General features: G+C 49.6%; 1 protein-coding gene and 1 long non-coding RNA gene across 2 annotated transcripts in view; both read right to left on the minus strand.

Moving 5' to 3' along the window:
• Window positions 1–2,853: 2,853 nt before the first annotated feature.
• LOC115299250 lies at window positions 2,854–5,169 on the minus strand. Its single transcript, XR_003912066.1, has 3 exons — window positions 4,918–5,169; window positions 3,038–3,203; window positions 2,854–2,936 (listed from the first exon to the last, which is right to left on the minus strand). It is a non-coding gene; the product is annotated as an uncharacterized LOC115299250 (long non-coding RNA).
• A 3,661-nt stretch (window positions 5,170–8,830) lies between these two features.
• LOC115297690 (vitamin D3 hydroxylase-associated protein-like) overlaps window positions 8,831–25,718 on the minus strand; it is a 22,639-nt gene continuing 5,751 nt past the window's right edge. The window contains exons 2-10 of the mRNA XM_029945831.1: window positions 14,975–15,088; window positions 14,583–14,732; window positions 14,121–14,254; window positions 13,320–13,526; window positions 12,026–12,066; window positions 11,493–11,617; window positions 10,150–10,275; window positions 9,344–9,441; window positions 8,831–9,017 (exon numbers count right to left, since the gene is read on the minus strand). Coding sequence (XP_029801691.1) covers window positions 8,897–9,017; window positions 9,344–9,441; window positions 10,150–10,275; window positions 11,493–11,617; window positions 12,026–12,066; window positions 13,320–13,526; window positions 14,121–14,254; window positions 14,583–14,732; window positions 14,975–15,088 — 1,116 coding nt within the window. The 3' untranslated portion in view covers window positions 8,831–8,896. The remainder of the gene's footprint in view (window positions 9,018–9,343; window positions 9,442–10,149; window positions 10,276–11,492; window positions 11,618–12,025; window positions 12,067–13,319; window positions 13,527–14,120; window positions 14,255–14,582; window positions 14,733–14,974; window positions 15,089–25,718) is intronic.

Here is a 25,718-nt window from a genome sequence, read left to right on the forward strand (position 1 = left end):
GCGGGCGGCTGAGCGGCCGGGGAGGGAGCCGGACTCGTCGGTCGGGGGCGCCCGAGGAGGGGGCGCCTCCGCCGGGGTCCGTCCGTCCCGGCCACCCGAGACCGCGCGGGGTGACAGAACGGAGTCCGATGGGTAAGGTGGAGAGGCCCGGGTCTCTCCTGGGCCGGTGAGCCGACGCGGGGCTGACTTGGAAATGAAAAGGGGGGCGGGGAGACACGCGGACACCCTTCCCCAGTGCAGCCACAGTGGAAACGGAGGCCCGGAAAGGGGAGAGCTCTTACGTGCATCCCCACAGCACGGAAACAAGACCAGGACTCAAAGCACCCCCTTCCGAGAGTATCCTAGTCAGGGGCCCCAGTGCCAGCCTTTGTAGACACCCCCTCCCACCGGAATTCTCCTGTTTAGGAAGTAAATTCGTCCTCTGGCGTGACCCACCACCTTTGTATTTCTCACTGCTACCCCAGGAAGAGCTTGCTCTTCCCGGTAAATTCTGGACACCGACACCAGACCTAAGACGGCCTCTCACCCCAGCAGGGACTCCCAGGCTGGGGAGGGGACCTCTTCCACCCTGCCTTCACCCTCTGTGGCTCGGTCTCATCCTGCGGCTGTGGCAGATGTAATCATGTCCATTGCACAGAAGGAACTGAGGCTCAGAGAAGCTTGGATTCTTGCCCAAGGCTGCGGAGGAGGCAGAGAAGCTGGGCATCTGAGCGCCGGGATCAAGCCTTCCACAGTGGAAGTAGCAGGAGTGGGAAGGGGAGAAGGAGGCAGTGTCCTGTCCCTGGACATTCCATCCACACCGACACAGCTGCAGCCACTGTGACAAAGAGCACTGCGGAAGCCAATGACCATCCCACAGTCATGCGGACCAGGCAGCAAATTCAGCTGACGATGGTGCTGGCAGGGAGTGAGAGGTTACAGGTCAGCGCTTGAGCTGGAGCTGGGGAAGAAGGCGGTTGTTGACCCAAATATCAGCTCAAGAGAAACAAGAGAAAGCCTAGCCTTGAGGGAAATCTGGCCTTAGGAAGAGCTTCCCATTTACTTGGCCCCTTGGCCCACTCTCTTTCCCCAGGCTAATATCAGACAAGTAGAATTCTGCCCTCTATCTCTTATAATCTACTAATGTGTAAACCACCCGGCTTATTCCTCTGTTCCTCTATCCCTGTCTCCCCGTCTCTAGTTTTCCCATCTGTGTAATGGAGTTTAGACTGGGGAAGTCCTGCTGACGGTGGATCTAAAAGCTGAAGGCCAACTACTGTCTGGGCTGTGTGAAGCTCAATGCTGCCCCCTGGTGCCCAAACTGTTGCAGCCGGTGGGAATGAGAGGAGGCAGGAGGCACTTGAGATAGAAAACCTCTCTGCTCCCCAACCCCCATTTTCTCCCAGCCTCTCCCGTCTATGGGGGAGAGAGGACAAAACAGGAGCCCTGCTAGCCTTGTCTGAAGAGAAAACATAAGGCTCCTTCTCCAGCAGAGAGTTCAGACTGTGGCAGAGCCTAGAGAGAGGTAGAGGCCACAGTGAAGTCAGCAAGAGCCCTGTCTCACCTGCACCTGGACATTCCAAATGGTTCCTTCTGTTCTAGGTAGAGTCAGGGCTTCCCTTCTAGTGTGATTCCTTCTTTTTTTTTCTTTTAAAGCATTTATTTATATTGAGAGAGAGAGAGAGAGAGAGAGGGAGAGAGCACACAAGCAGGGGTCGGGGTGAGAGAGAGAGGGAGAGAGATAGAGAATCTCAGGCAGGCTCTGCACTGCCAGCATAGCACTCAAACTCAGGAACTGTGAGATCATGACCTGAGTCAAAATCAAGAGTCGGACGTTTAATCAACTGAGTCACTCAGGTGCCCCTGGTGTGATTCCATCTTAGTTAAACTCAGGTCTTTTTCTGCCTGAAATTCCATCACCTGTGTTCAGAGGGGGACTTAACAAATGTAGGATGGATGGATATAGGTGGATGGGAGGATGGGTAAAATCTATTCCTCTGCATTGAGGTATTATCTTCAGAAAGTCTGTGCTATCACCCACAGGGAGAATGAGTCCATTAGCTTGCCTAGCTGGCTGGAATAGGACTGTAAAGTGGAGTGAGATACAGAAAGGGTAAGTTTTAATGCATGAAGATCTCAAGAGAGTTCGGATGAAGGGAAGGTCATGGGGGGAGTTGGAGGAATCAAAGAAGACTTCCTGAAGGAGGTGGCATTTGATGCAGGGCTTGAAGGACAGAGAAGACAGTGAAGGTGTTTCGGTGGTGGGAAGAAGGTGAGAGAAGCACAGAGGCAGAAGTGCAAAGCATGCTCGTGGTGGCAAGAAGGCCCCAGGTTGAGCAAAGGGAGAGAGGCTGTGCTGTGATGGAGCCCTGGCAGAGGAGGTTGTGGAGGATCTTGGGAGCTGCTGAGTGTCAAGCCAAGAAATTGGCCTAAGCCTTGGACTGCAAGCCTGGGTCTGGGTCCCAACCCAGGGTCTGTTCTGACTGGGTTTTGCTCCTTGGTCCTGCTCTTTGGAACTTTCTCTAGACAACAATGGGAGCCATAGCAAGTTCTTGATCAGGGAAGTGCCTAGAAGTCACAAGTCAAAGAATAGTCCAGTTGACAGGTACCTTGGTCCTTATCACATCTAACCCCTTCAGTTTGTAGGTAAGAAAACTGAAGTCCAGAAAGGGGAAGCAACTTGCGCAGCATCACATAGCAAGCCAGAGGCAGAGCCAGGACTTGAACCCAGGTCACCAGGCTCTCTCTTTGGGGCTCCTTCCCCTCTGCTACAGTCTGGGATATCATGTGGGGGACTGAGCTAGAGGAGAGTTAGCTTGAGGCAGAAGGCCACCAGGAGGCTAGAGCCCCACCTAGACCAGAGATCACAAAGTCTACCAGTCAGAAATGTTTATTGAGCCCTTCACCCTGTGCCCCAACTTGGGCCAATGAATGTGAGGAGTCCATTTCTTGAGTACCTGCAGAGAGGAACAACAAAGAGAAGAAATGCGGTGGGCTTCTGGGAGGAGGAGACATGAGGCAGATATGGTATTCATGAGAAGGAGCATCAGGAGCAAACCTGGACAAGGATGAAGGCCTCCAGGAGGAGTGGTTGGTCACTTGGGTCCCCTGTGGTTCTTGGTCAAGGTCTCCACCTCTTTCATGAACCGGAGACACAGCTCATCTTCCCACGGCAGAGCAACACACTGCACAGCCACAGGAAGTCCCACGGATCTTTGTATGGCCTGCCCAGAGAGAGGGTCGGTGGACTTAGAGCCTGCTTTCTGCTCACAGGTCCATCATCCAGCCTTCCTTACCACCCATATGCATTAGTCCAAACATCTCGTCCCCAGTCTATACTAAGGTAGAGATGTCCTGGAGCTCAGAGTTCCAGGCTTCCTCAGCTCTCGGGGAAATCTGGAAAACCTATTCTGACTGTATCAGTCTATACTTCTCCAGGGTTAAGATGTAAAACTTGCTCCCCATGCACAGAACTGACTATAATCTTGAAATATAAAACTGTTAGTTAAAATTTTTTAATGGGGGCACCTGGGTGGCTCAGTTGGTTAAGTGTTTGACTTCAGGTCAGGTCATGATCTCGTGGTTTCCGAGTTTGAGCCCCACATTGGGTTCTGAGCCTGGAGTCTGCTTCAAATTCTATGTCTCCCTCTCTCCCCGCCCCTCTCTAACTTGCATATTCCCTCTCTCTCTCAAAAAATAAATAAAAAATAAATAAACATTAAAAATTTTTAAATAAAAAATGTAAAAAAATAAAAAAGAAATATAAAACTGAGTATCTACCCAATGTTCTCAGCAAAGGAAAGAAGGATGCACAAATTCCTGATCCAGAGCCTGGATCTGGCCTCACTTCTACAGTGAAAGGGGTATTTTGATCCCAAACACAGACTCAGGAACATGGGGACTGAGCCTGAGTCCTGGCATGAAATCCAAACATGGGAATTCAAACATGTTTGATTGTTTTATGATGATAAGCTAGAAACCTTTATTTGCCTTTGCCCTGGAGCCAAGCCAACTGGATTCAAGTCCTGGCTCCTTCACTTCAGCTATCTGTGGCACTGGTCAAGTCTCTCAACCTGTGTGTGCCGCTTTTCCTCATTTGTAAAACCTCACAGGACAGTTACGGGATTTAATGATTTAATATATATACAGCTCTTTTAAAACAGCTCCTGGAACAGAGTAAGAGCTCAAGACACATTAGATAGTATCCTTATTGTTATTTTCTCAGAATTCAGGTCAGCAGTTCCACTGGGTAACTCTAGCACTAAAATCGATTTCCAAAAAAGTAAGTTGCTTAATGTCTGATTCAGGTATATACATACTTTTCAAACTCAGTCTCTCTCTCCCTCTCTTTCTCCCTGTCATCCAAGACAGGGTTGTCATTTTAGACTGTGCATTAAACATGTCCATGGAAATACTTCCTTTTATGAAGCTACCTCTGAATTAGTAATAGTAGCATGTATTGTACACTTCCTGTATACAAAGCCTTATCCTAATTGGTTCACTGTTTTTCAATAGAACTTTTAGGACAACCCTGCAAAGTAGATATTTTAAGTCCTAGTTTCCTGGCGAAGAAATCGAGGCTCAGAGAGGAGCAGTGTCCAGTCCAGTTACATAGTAAGCTCCTAACCAGGGACATTTGTCCGCCTCTTCCTGCCTCTGGGATGGACTTTCCCTAGGGAAGTGTTGTCAAGAAAACAAGTGGTTTTGCTAAGTATTCTCCCAGAACAAGAACAGAGGCCGACTTGGAGCTCAAACAGTGTGTCCTCAGAGATGAGATGACATGGTAGCAGAAGTGATAGAGGATAAACACTAGGAGTGGCTGGCCCCTTTCTGCCCTCCCACCCCCCACCCCCCACCCCTGCGAGCCCGACTGGGATTGAGGCAAGAATCAGTCCTGGCTTGTGTCCCTGGGGGAGAGGTATGGAGAGGGAAACTGACCTCCCGGAATTGTTTGTCAGAACTATCTCCATAGTATCCCTTGTAGAAAGCCAGTTCCTCCTCGTCCTGTGGCGTCACAGTGGTGACCGGCACGACACCAGCAGGAAAGTCCACTACGTTGTACAGGTTCATGTAGGAGCCAACATCTGTAGGAAGATCCAGGCAAGCCCAGAAAATCATCAGCGGACAGAAGGCTCAGGTGGGGAAGAGTGTTAGGTGAGCACCCCTTCAGGGTCCTTCTTGGAACTTGGGAGAGCCCCCAGTTCCGCACTGGGGTGGGGGGTGGGGGGACCTGACAGCTGCGTCATGCTCATCCCAAAGCGGAGGGAAGGAGAGATTGGACGCTGCGGAAGCCCTACTCAGTGCCAGGCACTGTCCTGGCCTCTTTCCATTGCGGGTTCCTTGAGGCCTCTCCACCCCTGTGAAGTGGAGATTACTCTTCACGGTGTTCAAATGTGGAACCCGAGGGGGTAGACAGGTTGGGAGGTTTTCCACAGGCCACACAGCTGGTGGGTGACAGAGGATTCAGCCCAGGCCTGTGGCACACTGGGCTCCAAGATGGCCACACCATGCAGGGCAACCCCAAGTTAAAAGGCAGCTCCCCTCTGCAGCAGCCACCTGCATGTGGGGAGTGACTGTCGAAGAGGCAGCGATGTCAACACAGAGGACATCAGTGCAGGGCCAGGTGTGGGATGTGAGTGTGGGCAGCCACTGTCAGGGGACCCAGGGCAGAGCAGTCCAGGCTTGAGGTGGGTTTTCATTCTGCATAGAGAACACCTCTGAGACCTGCATATGTGCTGGGCAAGGGCCCCAGCCATGCCTCAGATGCTGCCCCGTGCTGAGGCTGCCTCTCAGGTGGGCTAGGCCAAAGCCACCTTTTGAAGTGAGGCAGCAGACAGCATGTTAAGAGTGAATGGATATGCTACGTGAAAGAAGCCAGACAGAAAAGCCTTCTTCCTTCAGAGTCCACTGGTATGAAATCCTAGAAAAGGCAAAATTATAGTGACAGAAAGCAGACTGGTGGTTGTAGAATATAAGGGTACAGTGGCCCGCAAAGGGACATCAGGGAAATTTGGTGGATGATGAAAAACATTCTATTTTTTAAATTTTTTAAATGTTTTTTATTTATTTTTGAGAGACATAGAGAGACAGCATGAGCAGGGGAGGGTCAGAGAGGGAGGGAGACACAGAATCTGAAGCAGGCTCCAGGCTCTGAGCTAGCTGTCAGCACAGAGCCTGATGCGGGGCTGGAACCCACGAACCGTGAGATCATGACCTGAGTCAAAGCCGGACACTTAACCAACTGAGCCACCCAGGCGCCCCATTTTTAAATTTTTTGAATATTTATTCTTGAGAGAGAGAGAGAAGATGAGCAGGGAAGAGGTAGAGAGAGAAAGGGAGATACAGAATCCAAAGCAGGCTCCAGGCTCCAAGCTGTCAGCACAGAGCCCGATGTGGGGCTCAAACTTCTGAATGGCAAGATTTTAGTATATGTGCTGCCGAAGCGAGCACTCAAATGGCAAGATTTTGACCTGAGCTGAAGTCCGATGCTTAACCGACTGAGCCACCCAGGTGCCCCAAAATAGTCTATATTTTTATCATGGTGGATGTTATACAGCTATATGTATTTGTTAAAACTTATCAAATTATACTCTGAAAATTGGCGAGGTTCATTGCATGTAAATTATATTTCAGGGGCACCTGGATGGCTCAGTCGGTTGAGCGGTCAACCCTTGCTTTCGGCTCAGGACATGGTTTCATGTTTCAGTTCCTGAGATAGAGCCCTGAGTCTGGCTGACAGCACATAGCCGGCTTGGGATTCTTGCTCTGCCTCTCTCTCTGACCCTCCCTTGCTTGCACTCTCTCTCTCAAAATAAATAAATAAACTTAAAAAACATGAAAAGGTTTTTTTAAAAACGTGAGTGGGAAGGGCACCTGGGTGGCTCAGTGGGTTAAGCATCTGACTCTTGGTTTCAGCTCGTATCTAATCACATGGTTTGTTCCTTAATTCGAGCAGGCTCTGTGCTGACAGTGCATATTTTTCTCTCTCTCTCCCTCTCTGCGCCCCCCCCCACATGCATGTGCTCATGTTCTCTCTCCCTCTCTCCCAAAACGTAAAATAAATAAACTTTAAAAAATGAAAAATAAAAATAAATAAAATGGAATGGGAAAAATTGAGAGTGTCTGCTAACAGGTACAGGTCTTCCTTTCAGTGTAATGGAAATGTTCCCGGAATTAGACAGTGGTGGTGTTTGTACCACATTCTAAATATAGTAAAAACCACTGAATTGTACACTTTAAAATAGTGAATTTATGTCATCTGAATTTTATCTCAATTTAAGACATTGTTTTAAATACTGAATGGTGACAGAGGTCAAGGCCTCCGAGGCTGTGGCAGGAGTCTGAAGTCCTGGACTCTGGGTCTCAACCCCACCAGGACCCACTGGCCTCTCACCTACTCCCATTTCAGTCTGGCATAGATGGAAGGCAGGGTCAAATGCTGGCACCAGCAGCACGTCCAGGTCCAGGGACCTCCACTTGGCTATGAATTTTTGCTGATATTCCTGCAGGGATAGTGGGGTATGAGAGGGGTAAGGCCAGCAGAGGTCACCATTTGCAGGACAAGGTCAGGGGCTGCCAGACCCAGTCCTGTTAAAGATCAGGAAGAATTCCCAGGCTGTAAGATACAGATTAAGCTTTCCGGGGAGGGTCAGGGCCTTCCCAGGGGCTGAGGTAAAGGGATGGCAAGGGGAGTCTCAGGCTGCAGTCATTTGGGAACAACATATCATCCTGGCCCCAAGGAAATGGACTAAATTAACCTCCTGGGTCATCAAGCCTCCCCATCTGGGTTCAGCCAGGCCTTCCCTGTGGGCCGGGACATAGCTCTACTCCCCTTCTAGCTTCTCTTATCACCACCCCAGCCTCTGCTGCCCCCATTCTGGCAGTCCCTTGAAGTCTCTTCAGACACATATCACCTGCACTGCTGCATGCTGCTCCCACAGTTTCTTGGGAGTCCTGAGGGAATAAAGAAGACTTAGAATTCCAAAGGTCAGTATGGGAGGACCCCCTTGTATACAAACGGGGACATTACAGCCAAGAGCTAGAACCTAGTCTCAGTGCAGGCTACAAATCAGCTGATGGGCTGGGATGACCCTGTGTCTTATTCGCTGACCAAAATACCTTGCCTATCCAATGTCCCCAAGAGTACACACCCTCTGGTTGATGCCCCCCCCCCATCAGCAGCCACAGGGACTCACAGCCTTCCCTCAAAACCACAGGTCCTTCCTCTAACCTGTGAGGCACCCCAGTCAGCCCTCGGGCTGACCAATTCCAACCTTAACCCCAATCCCAGCCCAAACCCAACTTCAACTCAGGCCCAACTTTTACCCTAAGCTAATTTTAGCCAGAACTCAGAAGCGTAACTCCAAATCAAACCCCAGGCCCAAAGTAGCCCCAATCCCAAACCCACTCAAAAGTCTAAATCCAACTAGGGTCAGACATGACCCTAAAGCCCTAATTATATCCCAAAGTCTAAATAGCCCTCACCCCCCAGTGGATGCCAATTCCAGCCACATGGGTCTCACTTAATTCCTCCACCCCATGAAAGATGCTTGTAAACTTGACCCAAGAAGACTAGCACTCACCCCACTCCACGAGTCTCTTCAAAACTCTGGCTAGCTCAGGTATCCTAGAGAGAGAGAGAGAGACCCATTCATAAACCACACAGCAACACCAGCCTACCCAAAATGGGGGTCCAAGGAGAGCAACTCTATTCAGCACACTATCATGGAAGCTTCCACTCCTCCACAAGCCCTGAGTCCCCTCTGGGCCACCACTCTCTCTCTGAAACCCCTTCCTCTTTTTGAGATGCTCTCTTTTCTCTGAAAGAACTCCTCTCTTTTTGTCCCCATCAGTGAATGCCAATTCCAGCCACATGGCCTCCACTACTCTCTGGGCTCCTCCCCTCCTGAATGCCTCCCTACCTTGGTCCCACACTCACTCTGTACTTCAGGATCCAGGACAAAAAACATTTGAGTGGGTCTGGCAGGCGGAGCATGGTGATCATTGACTTTATGCAAGGGTCCACAATGTCCCCCTCACTGAGGAACCACAGACATGTATCTGGTCAGTTACAGCCTTTCAGCCACTGACTGGCTCTCATACCTACCCAATGCCCATTCCAGAGGCAAGCCAAGGAAGGAGCTCAGACCCAAAGAAACACTTCTGTTTCTACCACTGCCACCCTGGAACCATGCACAGTGAAGATGGAGACCAAACAGGTGACTTGCTATATAAGGTCACACAATTAACCAGAGGCATCCCACCAACCCAGGCCAACAGTGCCTTCCTAGGACACAGGTCGCTGCCAGCCCCATCCCCAACCCTGTTTTCATCATGCCCCTTGTCTGAGTTCTGACAAACGTACAGCTTCTCCAGAAGGGTGGCCCCTCCATCGCCAAACGGACCCCCCAGGAACAGGTGTTTGACAGCATACTCTACACAGGGGATGGAGAAGGGGATGACCTGGGAGACAGAGACTGAGTCAGGGCCTGGAACTCCTCTGGCCCCACGTGGTATTCTCTTTGCATCCTTCAGGATTTAAAGAGAGGATACCAAACTGCAGCTCCTCTCCATCCATCCCAGCCCCTCTGCTACCATACCCACTCCCTCACCCTACAGAGAGACACCATGGCATTCAGGCAGCCCTGCCTGCTTCACTGGGATCCTGCCTCATGCTGAGTGCTTCACATATGTGAGCTCATTTAATCTGCACAGCTGCCCTATGTGGTAGAAAACTGAGGCTCTGGGTGGTTAAGAGACTGGCCCAAGACCACATAGCACACATGTGGCCAACCAGCAGTTCTCAAAGGGGAGGCAGGACCAGGACAAGCCATTGGAGGGAGGCAGGGGCTGGGGAGAAAAGTGATTTTGAGGACATAGTTCTCCTTACAGCCATTTGATGAAGAAACCCAAGCTATAGGAATTATAAGAGTGAATCCCTGAGTCCCCACCACTGAAGGGGAAGGCTGCAAAATCTTGATGCCTTCCTCACAGGGTGGGGTCCACCCTGCCCCCAGCTGCCCCCATCAGTCTTCTCCAGGAAGTTTAGGGGAAACACAGTGATGTTAGCAGCTCAAACTCAGATATAACTTCCTTTCCCTCCAAGAATGGCTCAGCCCGGCATCCTCACCAGTCTGGCTTCCCTCCCCATCCAGGGCTAAACAAGCCTACCTGATGTCCAGCGTCCTGGAGCAGCCTGGAGGTGAGCCTTACAGCCCTGGCCATGCTAGGAGATGGCTGGGTGAAGCCATCTGTTTCACAGTAGCCAATTCGAAGGGGCTGGTTACTGGAGTATACCTGGTGGCAAGAGGGACTGGGTGGGGCTCTCAGGAGAGACTGGGCCTCTTTAAGACTTAAGACTTGTAGGCTAGGGCCTTGGAACACAGCTGTTTTCAACCCAGGGGAATCTACCGAGGCTCCCCAAGAGCTCCTTGGAGCCCCTCTATATACTTTCCAGGCTCTAGGTCTTCTGGAGAAACTCCTGGAAGAACAAATGGACGAGGACATGATTGGTGGATGGAGTGGATAGATAGATAGATGGTAGATAGATTCATGAATGAGTGGGAGGGTATAGGTATGAGATGGTGAATGGGTGGGTGGGCAGAGGGTTGAATGGATAGATGGGTGGATAGAAGAATGGATGATTGGAATTGAGAGGGTGGGCAGTTAAGTAAGTAGACTAATAGACACAAAGATCTTTAAACTAAAAACAGCCAGAAGATGATGAAGATGGAGAAATTAGTAAAGGCAAAAAATAGATGACAGAAAATGATCACAGGTTGATTGTACTAGGATGTGAGTAGGGAATCAGATGAGTAGACGTTGAATGAATGGTAGACAGAGACTCTCCCTATGGAGAGGGTTCTGGAGCAGACAGGGCTGGAGTCAAAGCCTACTTTTGCCAGTTACTATCTATGTGATCATAGGCAAGTAACTTCCTTTCCTCTCAGTTTCCTCACCTGTAAATTGAGAAGCACAATGCTCATTCTATAGAGTGGATATTAGGATGAACTACAAAGAGCCTGAACATAGTAGGTGCCAATAAATGTTGTTGAATAAACTACTGAATAAATGAAGGCTGCCAGAGCTGGAAGGGTCTGGATCAATCTTTGGGTGCAACCTCTTTATTACACCACTGAGGAGACTGGGACCTAGAGAAGAGATGTGACTTGGCCAAGGTTACCTAGAGGACTAACAGCCTAGCCTAACCGGATACCAGACTCTCTTAACCATATCTCCTGAATGTATGTCTGTGTGTGTTGGGTATGTGATGATGAAGTCCCTCTCTGGGGGCAGTATTAGCTATGACTCCAAGTAGCTGAGAGGCCAAAGCAGCTGGTGCTGAGCAGGGGTGGGATGTGAACATGACTGAGCATGGAGGCTTCTTGGTCACTGTACCTTGGGCTGGGAAAGAAAGGTCTCCACAGAAGATGGTCAGATGGTAGAAAACTCAATGAGGAATGAGGGAGGGGAGAGGTGGGAGCTCTCCAGGCCTATTCCCCAACCCAGCTCACCTCTTCCCTGAAGGGCATAAAAGGCACAGTGGGGTCCAGTTGGTGCATGTCTTCACTTAGCAGGGCTCGCAGACACAGGGCCAGGCTTTCCACATCCCGGGCCATGGGGCCAGCCACTGTAGTCACTGAACAAAGAAGAGGCAGACTCCTCTCATCCTTTCTACTCTGGGAATCCCCACTGCCTGGCCTCAGAGGGTGGAGCCCAGGACGGTGATCAGGGTTAAGGGCCCTGGGGCCAACCTGGGTCAAGGGTTGAGGACAGGTAGGTAGCATTGGCACAGTGGCCAAAGTAGCTCTGGTTCCTGAAAGGAGAATCTTATCTGGGGTCAAACATCTGGAGACCAATAGGAGAGATTAAAGCTAGATAATAGGAAGCATTTCTCATTGGACTAGGAGAGGCCTGGTGGGAACCATGATTTATCACCAGTGGGGCCAATCTGTCTGAGATAGGGGATGAGTGAGATGTCCTTGGGAGGAAGGCTGGCAGGTTTATCTTTGAATGGGAGTGGCCACAGGCATAGACAGGAGCTTACCTGATTTTTTGCCCTTGACAGCAGCGGCAACTCCAGAGTAGCTGCAAAACCCCACCCACCCAGAGCCTACCTTAGCACTTGCAGGGAAGGGCCTAGTGCCAAAGCCTTAGTACCCAGCCAAGCACTCTCCCAGGGTCCAACACCCAGGAAGAGGAGTTGCTTTAACCCTCCCATGACCCTACTGCCCACAGCATTAAGTCTGATCTCTTTGACTGACTTCAAGGCTCTGAAGTATCAATTCACAACTTCCCCATCCCTGCTCTTTGACACACAAATAATACTCCAGGCAAAGTAAGCTTCTCACAGTTTATAGCCTTCTAGACTCTACACCATCTCTGCATGTCCATCCTTCAAAACCAACCTCAGATTCTGCCTCCTCCAGGAAGCCTTCCTTTCCCTTGCCCTGCCTCTGAAAGTTTAAAGTCTAGGCTTTTAATAAATCTCTGTTGAAGAAAACGTCAGATTCATCCTGTGAGTTCCGACAAACTTTGACACCCTCTTAGAGCCCTAACCACTTTCTGACTAAGCCATTTGCATGTCAAAGAGCACAGCTGCAGGTTGGGGGGCTGGGAGGCAGGGACTAGGTCTGAGAGTGTTCTGTGTCCCCAGCACAGGGGCCACCACAGTGTAGGTTTTCAGGGTGGGGCTGAAAGATGGGTAGATGAGTGAACAGAGATAGATATGGATGGATAAACAGATGGCTAGATGAGTGGATAGAGGGGGAGATAAATGGATGGATGGATGGATGGATGGATGGATGAACAAATGGAAGGAAGGATGTATGTATGATTTTCAAGAGCTGAGATAGTTGTCCTTTTTCTTACTGATAAAGCCCAAATAACTAGTACAGTGTCATTTACAGAAGAAACACTCAATATATTTGTTAGATAAATTAAATAGTGGATGAATAGTGATATAGATTGATGGGATGATGACTGCATAGGTAGATGAATGGACAAAGGATGGATAGATGGAAAAATGGGTGGATCAATCAATGACTAAGGAAACAGGGAGGTAGATGGATACATGTAAAGATGAATGAATTAATAAACAAATGAATTAATGAGTGAGTGGAAGGTCTATTCTGCTGCCACCCGTACCAAATATAGTGTGTTTATCTGGGGCTGAAGCAGGAGTTATTTGAAATCCTCCTACCTTTAGCCACTTTCACTAGTACTGAGCTAAGTGAATAAGAGTTGAGGTGCCAAGCAGGCCCCTCTACTCCCCCCAGACTTCCTTTCCCCAACACTGGGCTGAGTCTACCTCTTCCCTCGCTCCCCGCAGCACCACGTACCTGAGGCGGTTTCCTGTGGTCCGGAGGCCACAGATACCACAAAAGCTGGCTGGTATGCGGATGCTGCCACCAGTGTCAGTACCCATGCTCAGGATGGAACCTCCTTTTGCCAGCAGGGCTCCTTCACCCCCTGAGGAGCCCCCTGGGGTCTTTTTTAAGTTCAGAGGGTTCAGAGTCTGTCCATAGATGGGGTTGCTGCAATTAAGGCTAAGGGAAGCAGAAGAAAAGGAGCTGGGAGGTGAAAATTTAACTGGGGAGATGCCCCTCCTTATGTAGAGACTGATCCCCTCCAGATTCAACCCCAGGGCTGCTTTGGCTCCCAAACTCCTCCCTGGGGCTAAGCCTCCCAGTCTCCCTTACAGCTGAGGTGAGGGCCTACTGCCACAGGAAAGCCCAAGCGTGGACACCAACCACAACTCCTAACTTAAGGACAGAAGCCCACAGCCCTGCTGTCAGAACTAGGAGCAGGTTCCTCACAAAAGTAGGTACACTAAATGCTGAAAGAGAGGAGAGAGAATAGGTGATGAGAAAAACAATTAGAGGAACTGGGATAAACACAGAGATGAAACTCTTCAGAACCTCAGAGTCTGAGGGCCTGTAGTGACTATGGAGTCCACCCAAATATTATAAGATGAGGAAGCTGAGGCTCAGGGAGCAGAAAAGACTCGCCCAAGAACCTTGATCGTCACGATCTGCTTGACTGGCCCCCACCTCACCCTCTTTCTCTGAATTGGGATTTTGTGCTGTTGTCAATCCTGGGCCCAGCCCCAAACCCAGGCCCTGCCTACCCACTTCAGAGACCTGTACAGTGTCTGGGGGGTGTTGGTTTTAAAGAAGGGAATAGCTCCCTGAGCCTTGAGCACTTTCACAATGACCCCGTCCTTGTCCGCTGGCTTCTCCAGGAACTGAGCCAGGCCACACGTAGAATCATGGCCCTGCAAGGAAGTGACATTAACTTCAGCCCCTAAGGGCAAGGCTGTAACCACCCAATGAAGAGACTCCCCCACCCTTTACTCTGCTCCCTCTCACACACATTGTCACAGCCTCTGAGACATGCATGCTGTACCTTTAGGAGAGCTCACAAGTGGCAGAAGAACATGGTGGGCAAGAGTTGGGTTCAGATCCTAGCTGGCCACTTCCTAATTGTGCATCCTTGATTAAGTAGCTTGCCCAATGTCACATGGTTAGATGCTCACAGACTCAGTGGTATATGGGCACATACACAGACATGTACACATGTGAACATAACACATCCCAGCCCACCTTGCAGTCATAGGGGTCCTTGAGGCTGATGGGGACCCCATAGAGAAGGCCTCTCTCAGTCCTCTTGAGCTTCTTCAATGCCTGCAGTTGCTCCTCACACTCGCCCAGGAAATCCGTCAGGCAATTCACCTCCTGGTGTACCTTCAGTGCCTGAGCAACATTGAAGAAGACAAGCTAAGAGGCTTAGGGTGAGGCCAAGGACAGGGCACTCAGTCACCCCAGCCCCTCCCACCACCCTGACTCAGAGAAGAATAGAAATGACAGATGACTGTGGCCCGCATCCCTTCCCAACCCAGCTGCAGCACCAGGATGTTGCACCTGACGCCCACCTCCTCTGAGTAGGACAACAACAGGTGATAGCTCCCCCCCCCACTTCTGACCCAGACACCTACTTCCTCTAAGTAGCTACAGAGGACACTCTCCAGACTGAGCTCTTCATCCCGCAGCTTCTGGGCCAGCATCTCCAGGGGCAGCTCCAAGATGGGCTTGGGGTCCAGGGATGGCTCCTGTGGAGATGAGAGGGCAGATATCAATGACTGATTCGCTCTAGTCCACTCCCACACACTCAACATCACATCCCCACACTCTATTGGATACACAGTTGCACACACAGCCATGTGCTCAGCACATGCTCCTATGCTTATCCTTAGCATGAAGAACATGTCCTGATCTGTCTCCAGGTTGGCATGAAACCCCTACAGGGTACAGATATTTCCTCTGTCTCTGCCTCCCCAGTACCCACCCCAAGGCCTGGCACAGAAGAAAGCCTGATCCCTTATCTTGCTACCCAGAAGTAGCAAGTAGCAATAGGAGTGACTGTATAAGCATGTTTTGGAAGTCAGAGGTTATGGAACTGAGGTTCATCTCTGTATGGTTTGCCTTCAAGAGGCACCCTGACATCCCACCTTTCCTACTATCCAGCCCTCCCACTTTTGGTGATCTGACCTGGGAAAAGGCAAGATCCAGCATGAGTGGCAAGAGAGATCGACCACACAGAACTGGTAATCTGGTTAATCAGGGTTGATCCTTTCCCCTCCCATGGACTAGGTCTCTCCAAAAAAGAAAGAACTAGAAGCCAATCATGAGTTACCCAGCTATTCCCCTCAAGGTATGAGAGGAGGAGTGACACTAGCCCCTCAGGACTCTTGTCAGAGGCAAATATGACATGACAAGGACCTCGTGCACAGCAGGCACTCAGGAAGGTGAAGTTGTCTTTCTTTGTCCTCCTGGGCCCCAAATAAGACCCTCATGCCCTAAAGCTGGAGTGGGGGCAGGGTGGGAACACAGCAAACAGGCCTTTCTTGGTCCTGGAGCAGGGAGGTGGCAGACAAGGGGGACCTCCCTGGGAGGTCAGGGCTCCAATGCTTCGTGTCCATTAAATCTCTTGGCTTCTTCTTAGTCCCCATCTTACTCTCCTCAGTAGCATCTGACTCTTAGACACTTTCCTTCTGGAAATTCTCTGTGCCCTCAACATTCATGGCTTCTTCCTGTCCCTGGAGGCTCCTTCTCGGTCTCCTCTGCTCCTCTTCCCTCCTGTAAATAAATGTTGATGCTCCTCATGTCTGGGCCTCCTCTCTCCCTTCCTGCCCACCCTCTCTGGGTGACTTCAGCATCCAGATGTGTCCGAAGGATGCCAAGATGACCCTGCGACTGCACTCCAGGCCTATTTCCTGCCATGCCTCAGACCCATTTACTGACCCACATATCCACATAAGCCAAATTCCATGACTCATCGTTTTACTGCCAGATCTGTTCATCATGAAATTCCCAAGCGATGATGCTCACGTCAGAGCAATAGTCCTCAGAATCATGTTGGGCCATTCCTTCACATCCCAGTTCTTTTCTTTTTTTTTTTAATTTATTTTATTTTATTTTATTTTATTTTATTTTATTTTATTTTATTTTTTGAGAGACAGCATGAGCAGGGGAGGGTCAGAGTGAGAGGGAGATACAGATTCTAAATCAGGACCCAGGCTCTGAGCTAGCTGTCAGCACAGAGCCCAATGCGGGGCTGGAACCCACGAACCGTGAGATCATGACCTGAGCTGAAGCCAGACACTTAAACGATTGAGCCACCCAGGCGCCCCCACATCCCAGTTCTGATAATAGTCATAATAGCTAATCTTAGTCACATGGAAGATGTGTTATAACATTTAATATTCTCTAAGCCAAATTCCAAGCATTTTACATATAATAGCTCATGTCACTCCCTACAACAAGCCAAGGAGGGAGGGCGTTTTATTTTCTCACTTTACAATAGAAAAAAAACACTGAGGCACAGAGAGCTATTTGCCAAGGACACATAGGCCATAAGTGGCAGACCCTGGATCCACTGGCCTCAGTGACCATTCTCTTACCCACAAGTACTGCCAAGGAGGTGGTTCTGCCTCCTTCACATCTTTCATCTCTGACTCTCCAGACTCCTTCTTGCCTAGAACTTTCTCTGTCTCTCAGTTTTCTCAAGTCTTCCTCACTGGCCTCCCTGCCTCTAGTCTCTACACCTCCAGCTCAACCACTTCACTGCAGCCTAGGTGATCCCTTTCAGATGCTGTAAAACCCATAGGTCCCAACCGCCCTCAGAATAAAGTTGCAAAACCATTCTCCTCAGTATGGTTTATGGGGCTTTCACAATAAGTGTTTATAATGTGATTATAAACCAAGATTCATGTTTACTGAGTGCTTACTCTGTGACTGGCAACCATGTTAAGCACTTTGCTTGCACCACTTCATTAAACCCTCACAAAAATCCTTTGATAGGTGCTTTGTTATCAATATTTCCACTTCACCAACAAGGACAACAGAGAGGTTAACTCTATGGCCCAAAGTCATAAAAGTGGAGAGACTTCAACCTAGGTTGTCTATACCTTCACCACCACCCTCTAATGGCTCTAGGGGAGGGAAGCTTTTCAGATGAAGCAGCTCTTCGGTGCCAGGCACTGTACTAGGCCCCTTCCCTGCCTGGATCCCCTAAGGCCCATTTCACCAGCCTTCTCTTTCCCTGCCCGACTTCTGTATTCTGCTGCTCTAGCCACACTGCCCACTCCCTCCGCTTGCTGCGCCATTTTGTCATCTTGGTGCCTCAGCTTGGAACGCCCCTGCCTGCATGCCACAAAGACCTTTAGAAGGGCCCAGACCTCACAAATGTATGGTCAATTAATTTTTGACAAAGCAGGAAAGAGTATCCAATGGAAAAAAGACTGCCTCTTTAGCAGGTGGTGCTGGGAAAACTGGACAGCAACATGTAGAAGAATGAAACTAGACCAGTCTCTTACACCATACACAAAAATAAGATCAAAATGGCTGAAGGACCTGAATGTGAGACAGGAAACCATCAAATTGCACAGGTGTTGGGAGTGGGGCTAGGGGAGGAATAACAGATTAACGGATGATCTTGATTCCATGCCAGGGACCCTCTCACACTGAGGAAGACAATACCAGCTAGCCAAGGAAATACACCAGATTAGAAAGGGGATCATGGAACTAAAGAGAGGATGGCATGGATTTCCCTCTCACTTTCTTTTCTTTGTGATGTTCTGGGGAGAGGAACTCAGATAACCTGGGAGCACCAGAAAGTTAAACTTGCCATCATGAAAGAAAGGGGTCCAGAAGGAGTTTAGATGGGAAAAGTAGAAGTAGGGGTAAGCAGTAGCCAAAGTAACAAGGTCAACTGCAAAGATCAGGGCAGTTAGCAAGCAGGAGGTGGTGGAGGGAACACATTCACCATCAGTGTCATTTTGAAACATAAAATGCTACAATGAGAAAGTTTCAAATTATCTGGAAAACTGTATATGGTAGAGTTTAGTAAAGCAAGTAGGGAACCGTATCTAAGGGCTTACATTTTCTTAAGTTTACACCTATTTATTTCCCATTGTACTTCACAGATGCATGTGCCAACATGGCTTGTTCCAGGTGCTCTCAACCCCAGTTTCCCATCTGAACCAAGGCCAGGGCTCACCCAGATCACCTGAATCAGAATCTCAGTGCAAGACGCCTGGATAGCCATATGTACTTCCAACGTGCAGCCAGGATTGAAAATCACTGTGCAAGGGAACTAACATAAGAACTAACATAAGAAGGGGACAGACAGGAGCATAGCGACTCCAAGAACAGAAAAGGGTCTAGCAAGTCAGGCATAATATCACTGTGGGCTCCTCCTAACTGAATCATGTAGAGGAGATTCTTGAACTACACTTTGCTAAATCTTAGATTCCCAAAGAACTAGCAATTGAATGCTACATGATTAAATTGTTTCAATGGAAGGTGCCTATTTCCCATTTCCTAACTCAGGACTTGAGGTCTAGAGGATGTCTGCTACCTCATTCATGTTTGAGAAGTGGCCTAAGCACCCTCCTATGCTGTTGGTGGGAATGTAAACTGGTGCAGCCGCTCTGGAAAACAGTGTGGAGGTTCCTCAAAAAACTATCCATAGAACTCCTTTATGACCCAGCAATAGCACTGCTAGAGGTTTACCCAAGGGATACAGAAGTGCTGATGCATAGGAGCACATGTACCCCAATGTTCATAGCAGCAATGTCAACAATAGCCAAGTCATGGAAATGCCCAACACCTGATGAATGGATCAAGAAGGTGTGGTATATATACACAATGGAGTACTACACGGCAATGAGAAAGAATGAAATATGGCCATTTGTAGGAAAGTGGATGGACCTTGAGGGTGTCATGCTAAGCGAAATAAGTCAGGCAGAGAAGGACAGATACCATATGTTTGCACTCATAGGTCTAACAGGAGAACAGGAGAAACCTAATGGAGGACCAGGGGGAGGGGAAGAGGGAAAGAGAGCTGGGGGGAGAGAGGGACACAAAACTTGAGAGACTATTGAATACTGAAAACGAACTGAGGGTTGAAGGGGAAGGGTGAGGGGGGAAAAGAGGTGGCGGTGATGGAGGAGGGCACTTGTGGGGAAGAGCACTAGGTGTTGTTTGGAAACCAATTTGACAATAAACTATTAAAAATATATATATATAATTTACTAAAGCAAAAAAAAAAAAAGAGAAGTGGCCCAAGGCATTCACCTTGGCTAACAAAACCTAGAAGGTTCTAGACTATTTCAGTGGCATATGGGAGCAATGGAAGAGAATACTTGAAAAAAGACAAACCCCAAAAATACAGATTGCAGCTGAGTTGTAAGGCTGATGGGCCAGCTCCTGTGGACATCAGAATTATCTGGCATTCTGACTTGAAAACATACATTCACAGGCCCTGCCTTCAGGTTTACTAAAACAGAATGGTTAGGAGTGAAGTCTAGGAATTGTATTTTTAAACATTTTCCCAGGCATTTCTGGCACAAAGCCAGATTAGGAAATCTTTGGTCTGTGCTCCTCCCTACCACAGGCAGAGAACGCCTACAGAGCAATAGTCTGAAAACCCCTCCTTTCTTGAAACAGTACCCAGAATTGTACCCTAGGCCCCAAAGGGAAGCACACGCCCCTTGAGGGCCAGTCATATAATCCCAAGCATATCAGATGTCAACAGAGACTCCAGCCTGACATTTGCAAACACCTAGAAAATCATGTCAGTCAAAACCTAATGAAGTATCTGTTATAGAATATAGAAGCAGCAGCAAGGAGGGAAGTCAGTAGGCCTCTGAACAGCCAAGGAAAGTTCCCTAGAGCCTTAGAAAACACTAGGATATGCATCCATGGGAAGGAGCATAGCCAGTAAGGCAAGTGGTGTGACAAAGGCTGGGGGCACATATGTACCCCAAGCACCAGCCTGTCCCAAGGAGAGGGGTTCTCCAGGCAGGTGCGCCCCCAGTGGGGACAGCAGGTAGTAGGGGAGGATCTTGCACTCTGGGCCTCTGGAGCTCTTCTGAACACAGGGTCCCTGCTCCAGCTCTCCAGGACCACCCTGGCGAAAGGCAGAGCTCAACAGAGTGTAGTCAGGTGGGGCCACCTTACTGCTTAGGATGCAAGTCGTCTCAACTCTGCTGATTCAGATCCTTCCAAGGTTTGCCAAGTCTGACTGCTCATCATGACCCCCACCTCCCTGAGATAAAAAGCCTAGGAAAAGCCATTTACAATGGGGATGCTGATCCAGCACTCCACAGAGGCTGAGGGATGGCTCATTGATTGGCTCCTAGGCCCTGCAATTCTCAGATAACTCCAGGGTGGGGCCAGTGTCAGCGCCCCCCCCCCCCACTCTGGGGAGGTCTAAGCAAGCAAGTGCTAGGAAGTCTGGCTATTGAGCAGCAGATAAAATATTCCAGCCCTCCAAATCCCATGGGTGTCATTCTGAGCGGAAAATAACATTATAGGCTGGTGTTAGGTCATTGGATAATTAGGTAAAATGAATGACTAAGTAGACTTTAAAAGCCAGCTACCAGCGATGCCCCAGGCTGAGGCACTGACCCATCCTCACTTATCTGAGCCCCAGAGATTTAGAGAAGAGGCCATAGCACTTGTGGTGTCCTCCTCCTAGAGCGGCCCTGGGGAGGGCCTGGCCCTCGGTGCTTACCTATAGTTCTAAGCTAAACTGGGAGAGGACAAGAAGCCTGCTCCAGCAGGGGCACCTGGTGGCTCAATCTATTAAGTGTCAGACTTTTCATTTCAGCTCAGGTCACTATCTCACGCCTCGTGAGACCTAGTTCCACACTGGGCTCTGTGCTGACGGCGCAGAGCCTGCTTGGCATTCTCTCTCTGCCCCTACTCCACCCACATGCTCTCTCTCTCAAAATAATAAACTTAAAAAAATAAAATAAAAACATTGCTCCAGTCCCTTTCTACAAAGCCCTCCAGGCCCCACACAGCTTCCTGCTGCCCACAGATACCGAGGCCCAAGCCATACTCCCTGGGCCAACCTGGGGTAGCAGCAAACACTTCTAGAAACATACCCTCTGGTCGTGTTACTGTCCACTCCCACTCTATGTTGTGCTTTTACTTCTGTTGTTCTCTCATTAAATGTTCCCAGGAGCCTCATAAAGTTGGGTCTGTGACCATCTGCATTCTACAGAGGCACCTGTGGAGGCTCGGGTCACACGGTGAGGAAGGGGTGGAGTGCGACATTTGAACCTTGCCCTGTCTGACTCCAAGGCCAGGCTCCTGTCATAATTAATGGGAGTTCCACTGTATTGATCAGAGTCCAGTCAGGGACAGAGAACCCATGGCAGGTCCTTCCCACAGAGGAGACTTAACACAGAGAGTCACACACATGGGTGCTGGGACAGCAAGAAGAAGGTAAGGTGACCCAGAGGTCAGGAAATCCAAGAAGCTAATACCTCCCCAGAGGCTGCGGTCACACAGGGGATGATGTTACCCAGTGCAGAGAGGAGGGGCTTCAGCCCTGAAATCTGGGAGCAGGGAGGAACGCCATCAAGGAGCTGCCCTACCTGGGAGACATCACTGGAAGAAGAAGGAGGAGAGTAAGGAAAACCAGGGCTTCCTTGGCCTTCCTGCCGCTGGGCCTCCTCTACATGGAAGCCAGCAAGAGGCCACCAGGCACAGAAGCTTGGTAACCAGGCCCACGGACTCCGGGTCCAGGAGTACATACAGATGGAGGGCCGAGCTGAGCGACACAAGTGGAGAAGCAGCAGAGTTCCACGGTGCCCAGCTTCATACCGAGTGTTTTCTACACCGTCCGTCACACTCATTCCAGCAACCCTGTGCTGCTGGCCTCATCACTGTCCTACTCGAGAGAAAATGAAACTTGAGGGGCCACATAACATGCTCAAGGTCATCCAGGAGAATTCAGATTCCAGCACATCTGCCACACTCCTAACACCAACTATACCCAGAACCAGGCATAGACATGGCAACCTTGCCCTAGGAGCTGCGACCCAAGGACCTCATGAGTGTGGCCTACTAGAGCGGGTCACCATCTTCACGGTGCAACCTTGTCAGTCTTTCAGGGACTGTGAGTGCAGGGCTCACACCTCACCATCCACAGCAGCAGCCAGCGTCAACCAGGGTCAGTGGCACTAGTAGCATTCACCCTGCCAGGACCCCCAGCAAGTCCATTCGGGGCTGCTGGCCAGGGAGGCAGCCTGCGGCAGAGCCCAGCCCCAGGCCGGGGTCTGAAGGCCCAGGGCTCTTCCGCTTTGGGTCCCTCCCAATTTTGTCCATGGGTTCCCAGGCCCTGGCATTCTCAGATAACCCCAGGCCAGGGCCGGTAGCCCAGTAGCTCTGCACACAGCAGATCCGGCTCCAGGGGCGTCCCTGGAGAATGCGCCACAGCTAATTCCTCTGAAACCTCCATTAACTTTACTACTTCTCTGTAAGTGCTTCATTGTAAATAATGATTCCGCACCTCGGAAATACACTGCTGGAATCTCCCGGCGAGCATAAAATTAAATTCACCTCCCATGGCCCACTCGTGAAGCGTACTGTGCAAGCTACATCATCTTCCAAACCACAGAGGCCCCCAAGTGTTTTCCACTGATTCCAGGGCAGGCTTGAGTGTCATCTCCCTTACAAACAGGTCTGTGCATCCCTGCCCCACACCAAACTCCCTCCCGCTCCACACTCCTTGTCTGGGAGGAGGAATTAGACCTCAGTTGTGAGCACAAAGAGTTCCCCACTGATCTCCGAAGGGGGCTCGGCTTAGAGCCTCCTACGCAGCCCTTCCCTTGCAACAAATTCTGAAAAAGATGTTTCTGAAGACAACACACACACACACACACACACACACACACACACACACACAATTTCCAGAAAGATCAACAGGACTTCTTAAAGCAAGCAGGTATGTCCAGCCCTCCGCCCACACGCCCACCTGTCACACACAGCGTCCCGGATCCTTTCCCAAAGCTTCATTCCCGACCTGCTGCTACCCCATCCCACATACTCGGTGAACACCTCCCTTAACTCTGAGGAGAGACTCCATAGAGTTCAGCTAAAATAAGAACCACCTAGAACAAGAGACTGAAGTCAACTTCTCTTTGAAAAGAAACACGCGGGCACTGTCTCCCACCGGCTGGGCGGGCACAAAAATAGCCTGTGGGTGCAAGGCCCTTGGGGAGACACCTTTGCCCAGGACTGTTTATAGGCCACGGTTTCTAGTGACGTCCAGAACTCGCTCTGGAACCCTGCTTCTTCACCCTCTGCTCGGCAGGGGCTGAGAAGCATGAGGCGTCACTGCTGCGCCAGCAGGACCTTGTGTCTGGCCTCCTGGAATGCACCCCAGGTGTCTCGCCCTCTCCCCACTCTGCGGACTGAAGAGCAGCCCTGAGATGCGCAGGCTCTAACGGACATGTCTTTGGGCTCTTTACTTGCAAAGCTTATGGCAGCGCTTGAGGTGCAGGCAGGTTTAGGTGATCCGAGAAATTCACAGCTCTTCCAAAGATCAAGATGAAACGAGGCTGCCCACGCACATTATTCTAGATGAAACGTCCTGTTTTCCAACATCAAGTTTCCACCTCAAATTGAAGGAGAAAAAGGGGTCTGTTTTTCAGAAAGAAAAAGCCTCAATAAAGCCTTGAGCAGGAAGCATATTCAGGCTTGCAGACCCAATATTCACTTCCTCTGGCCAGCACCTACTTGTTCATCAATGGACAGTGTGACAGCCACGCTTTCTGCCCGTGGAGCGGGAACTGCATTGAATCCCCACGGCAGCCTGAGCAGCAATCAGCTCCACTTTCAGAGGAGGCGAAGTGGACTCTTGCACAGTGACTTGCTCAAGGTCACATAATTGTCAGAAACAGCTGAAGACTCAAACTCCATTCTTCTTGCTCCAAATCCTCGGTCCAGCCCAGCAGGAGCTCCTGCTCCCAGAGCCTGAGGTCAGCATGCTTGAAGGCTAGCAGTTGCTAATGCCCTGCCTCCTCCAGGGTGGCATCCTCCCACCAAGTGTCCCCTCCCTTCCTCCCCCCACCCCCGCACCCCAGGGGAGGCAGGCAGGAGAGCCCTCCCCCCCACCCCCTGCTGTAGAACCGCCCCAGGGAGAGCCCAGCTGTCACTTCACATTGCTCTACTTCTATTTCTGCTTCCCACGTGACCTCAGCCTCTCCAAGTAGTTCCCTCAAATTAGATCCCAGAAGGAATTTCAAGGCAAATTCTTCCTTTTGTGATGTTTATGGAACTTGTCGTTGTTTATGCTATTATAGTGCCACCAGATGCTGGCGAACATCCCTCCTGGTTATGGTGGAAGCTGGTTTTCTTCCCCCTCGGGCAGGGAGCACCCTCCAGACGCTGTCCTGGCTGTCTGCTGCTGGTGTTCCCTCCTCACCTCCTCCCCCTCACCTCATGTTTCCTGTGAACATGAATGGTCTTGCAATGTCAACCATTCCCAGGGTCAGAGACGTTTATGTCAAAAGGTGTGTCAGCCTCCGTGCCACAGAGAGGACAGAGAGTGACTTCACAGGGAAAACAATACGCCAGAGGTCCCCAACTCCATGACACTCCACCAAACCAAAAACCACACACAGCTTGAGCTTTTATGAGTCGAGTATTCAGGCTTCACCATGGACTTTTCTAGGCAACTGAAAAGCAAGCAGTCCACCAACCTCAGGATCCTCCCTGAGCTGGCAGTGAAGGAGAAACTGAGACACAGAACTCACCAAGGACTTCTCAACTTGTTAGAGAGAAAAACACATATAAACTATTACAGAACAAGGCAAGGCATATTACAGATAAATAGCATATTCTCACAGAAAGAGTTCTGTGTTCCAAGAAGGGCATAAATTGGTGAAGTTTCAGATCTGCAAGAAAGTTGGAAGAGAAGCCACTCTTCTATGTGAAAGCTATCTGTTCTAAAAACTTGTTTTAAGGCTTTCCTTGAAAGCTTGAATACCAACTATGTTATAGGCTGTTGTCAAACTTTGGAGAATCCACAAGGAACAGGGTGGAGAAAGAAATAAGGTGTGAAACAAGTACTACAATGTAAAAATATTTAAAAAAAAAAAAGGAAAACCCTCTCACATGCATAAATGAAAGATTGCACACAAAGAACTCACATCTTTTTTTCAAGCTTCAATAGTAAATACTCTGCTACTATGTATTAAATACTGCATGGTTTGCCCAAGCTAAGATGAAACCACATCATAAAACAATAAGCATTTTGCATTTTCTTTCATTATCTACTCAAAGTCATGCCTACTGCACCTCTAAACATTTCATTAAATCCAATGATACAGCAAACACTCCCAAAATAAACTTAGATTGTATTGCAGTTTCACTTAACAG

The sequence above is a fragment of the Suricata suricatta genome, chromosome 8, assembly GCF_006229205.1.
Source record: "Suricata suricatta isolate VVHF042 chromosome 8, meerkat_22Aug2017_6uvM2_HiC, whole genome shotgun sequence".
NCBI classification, from domain to species: Eukaryota; Metazoa; Chordata; class Mammalia; order Carnivora; family Herpestidae; genus Suricata; species Suricata suricatta.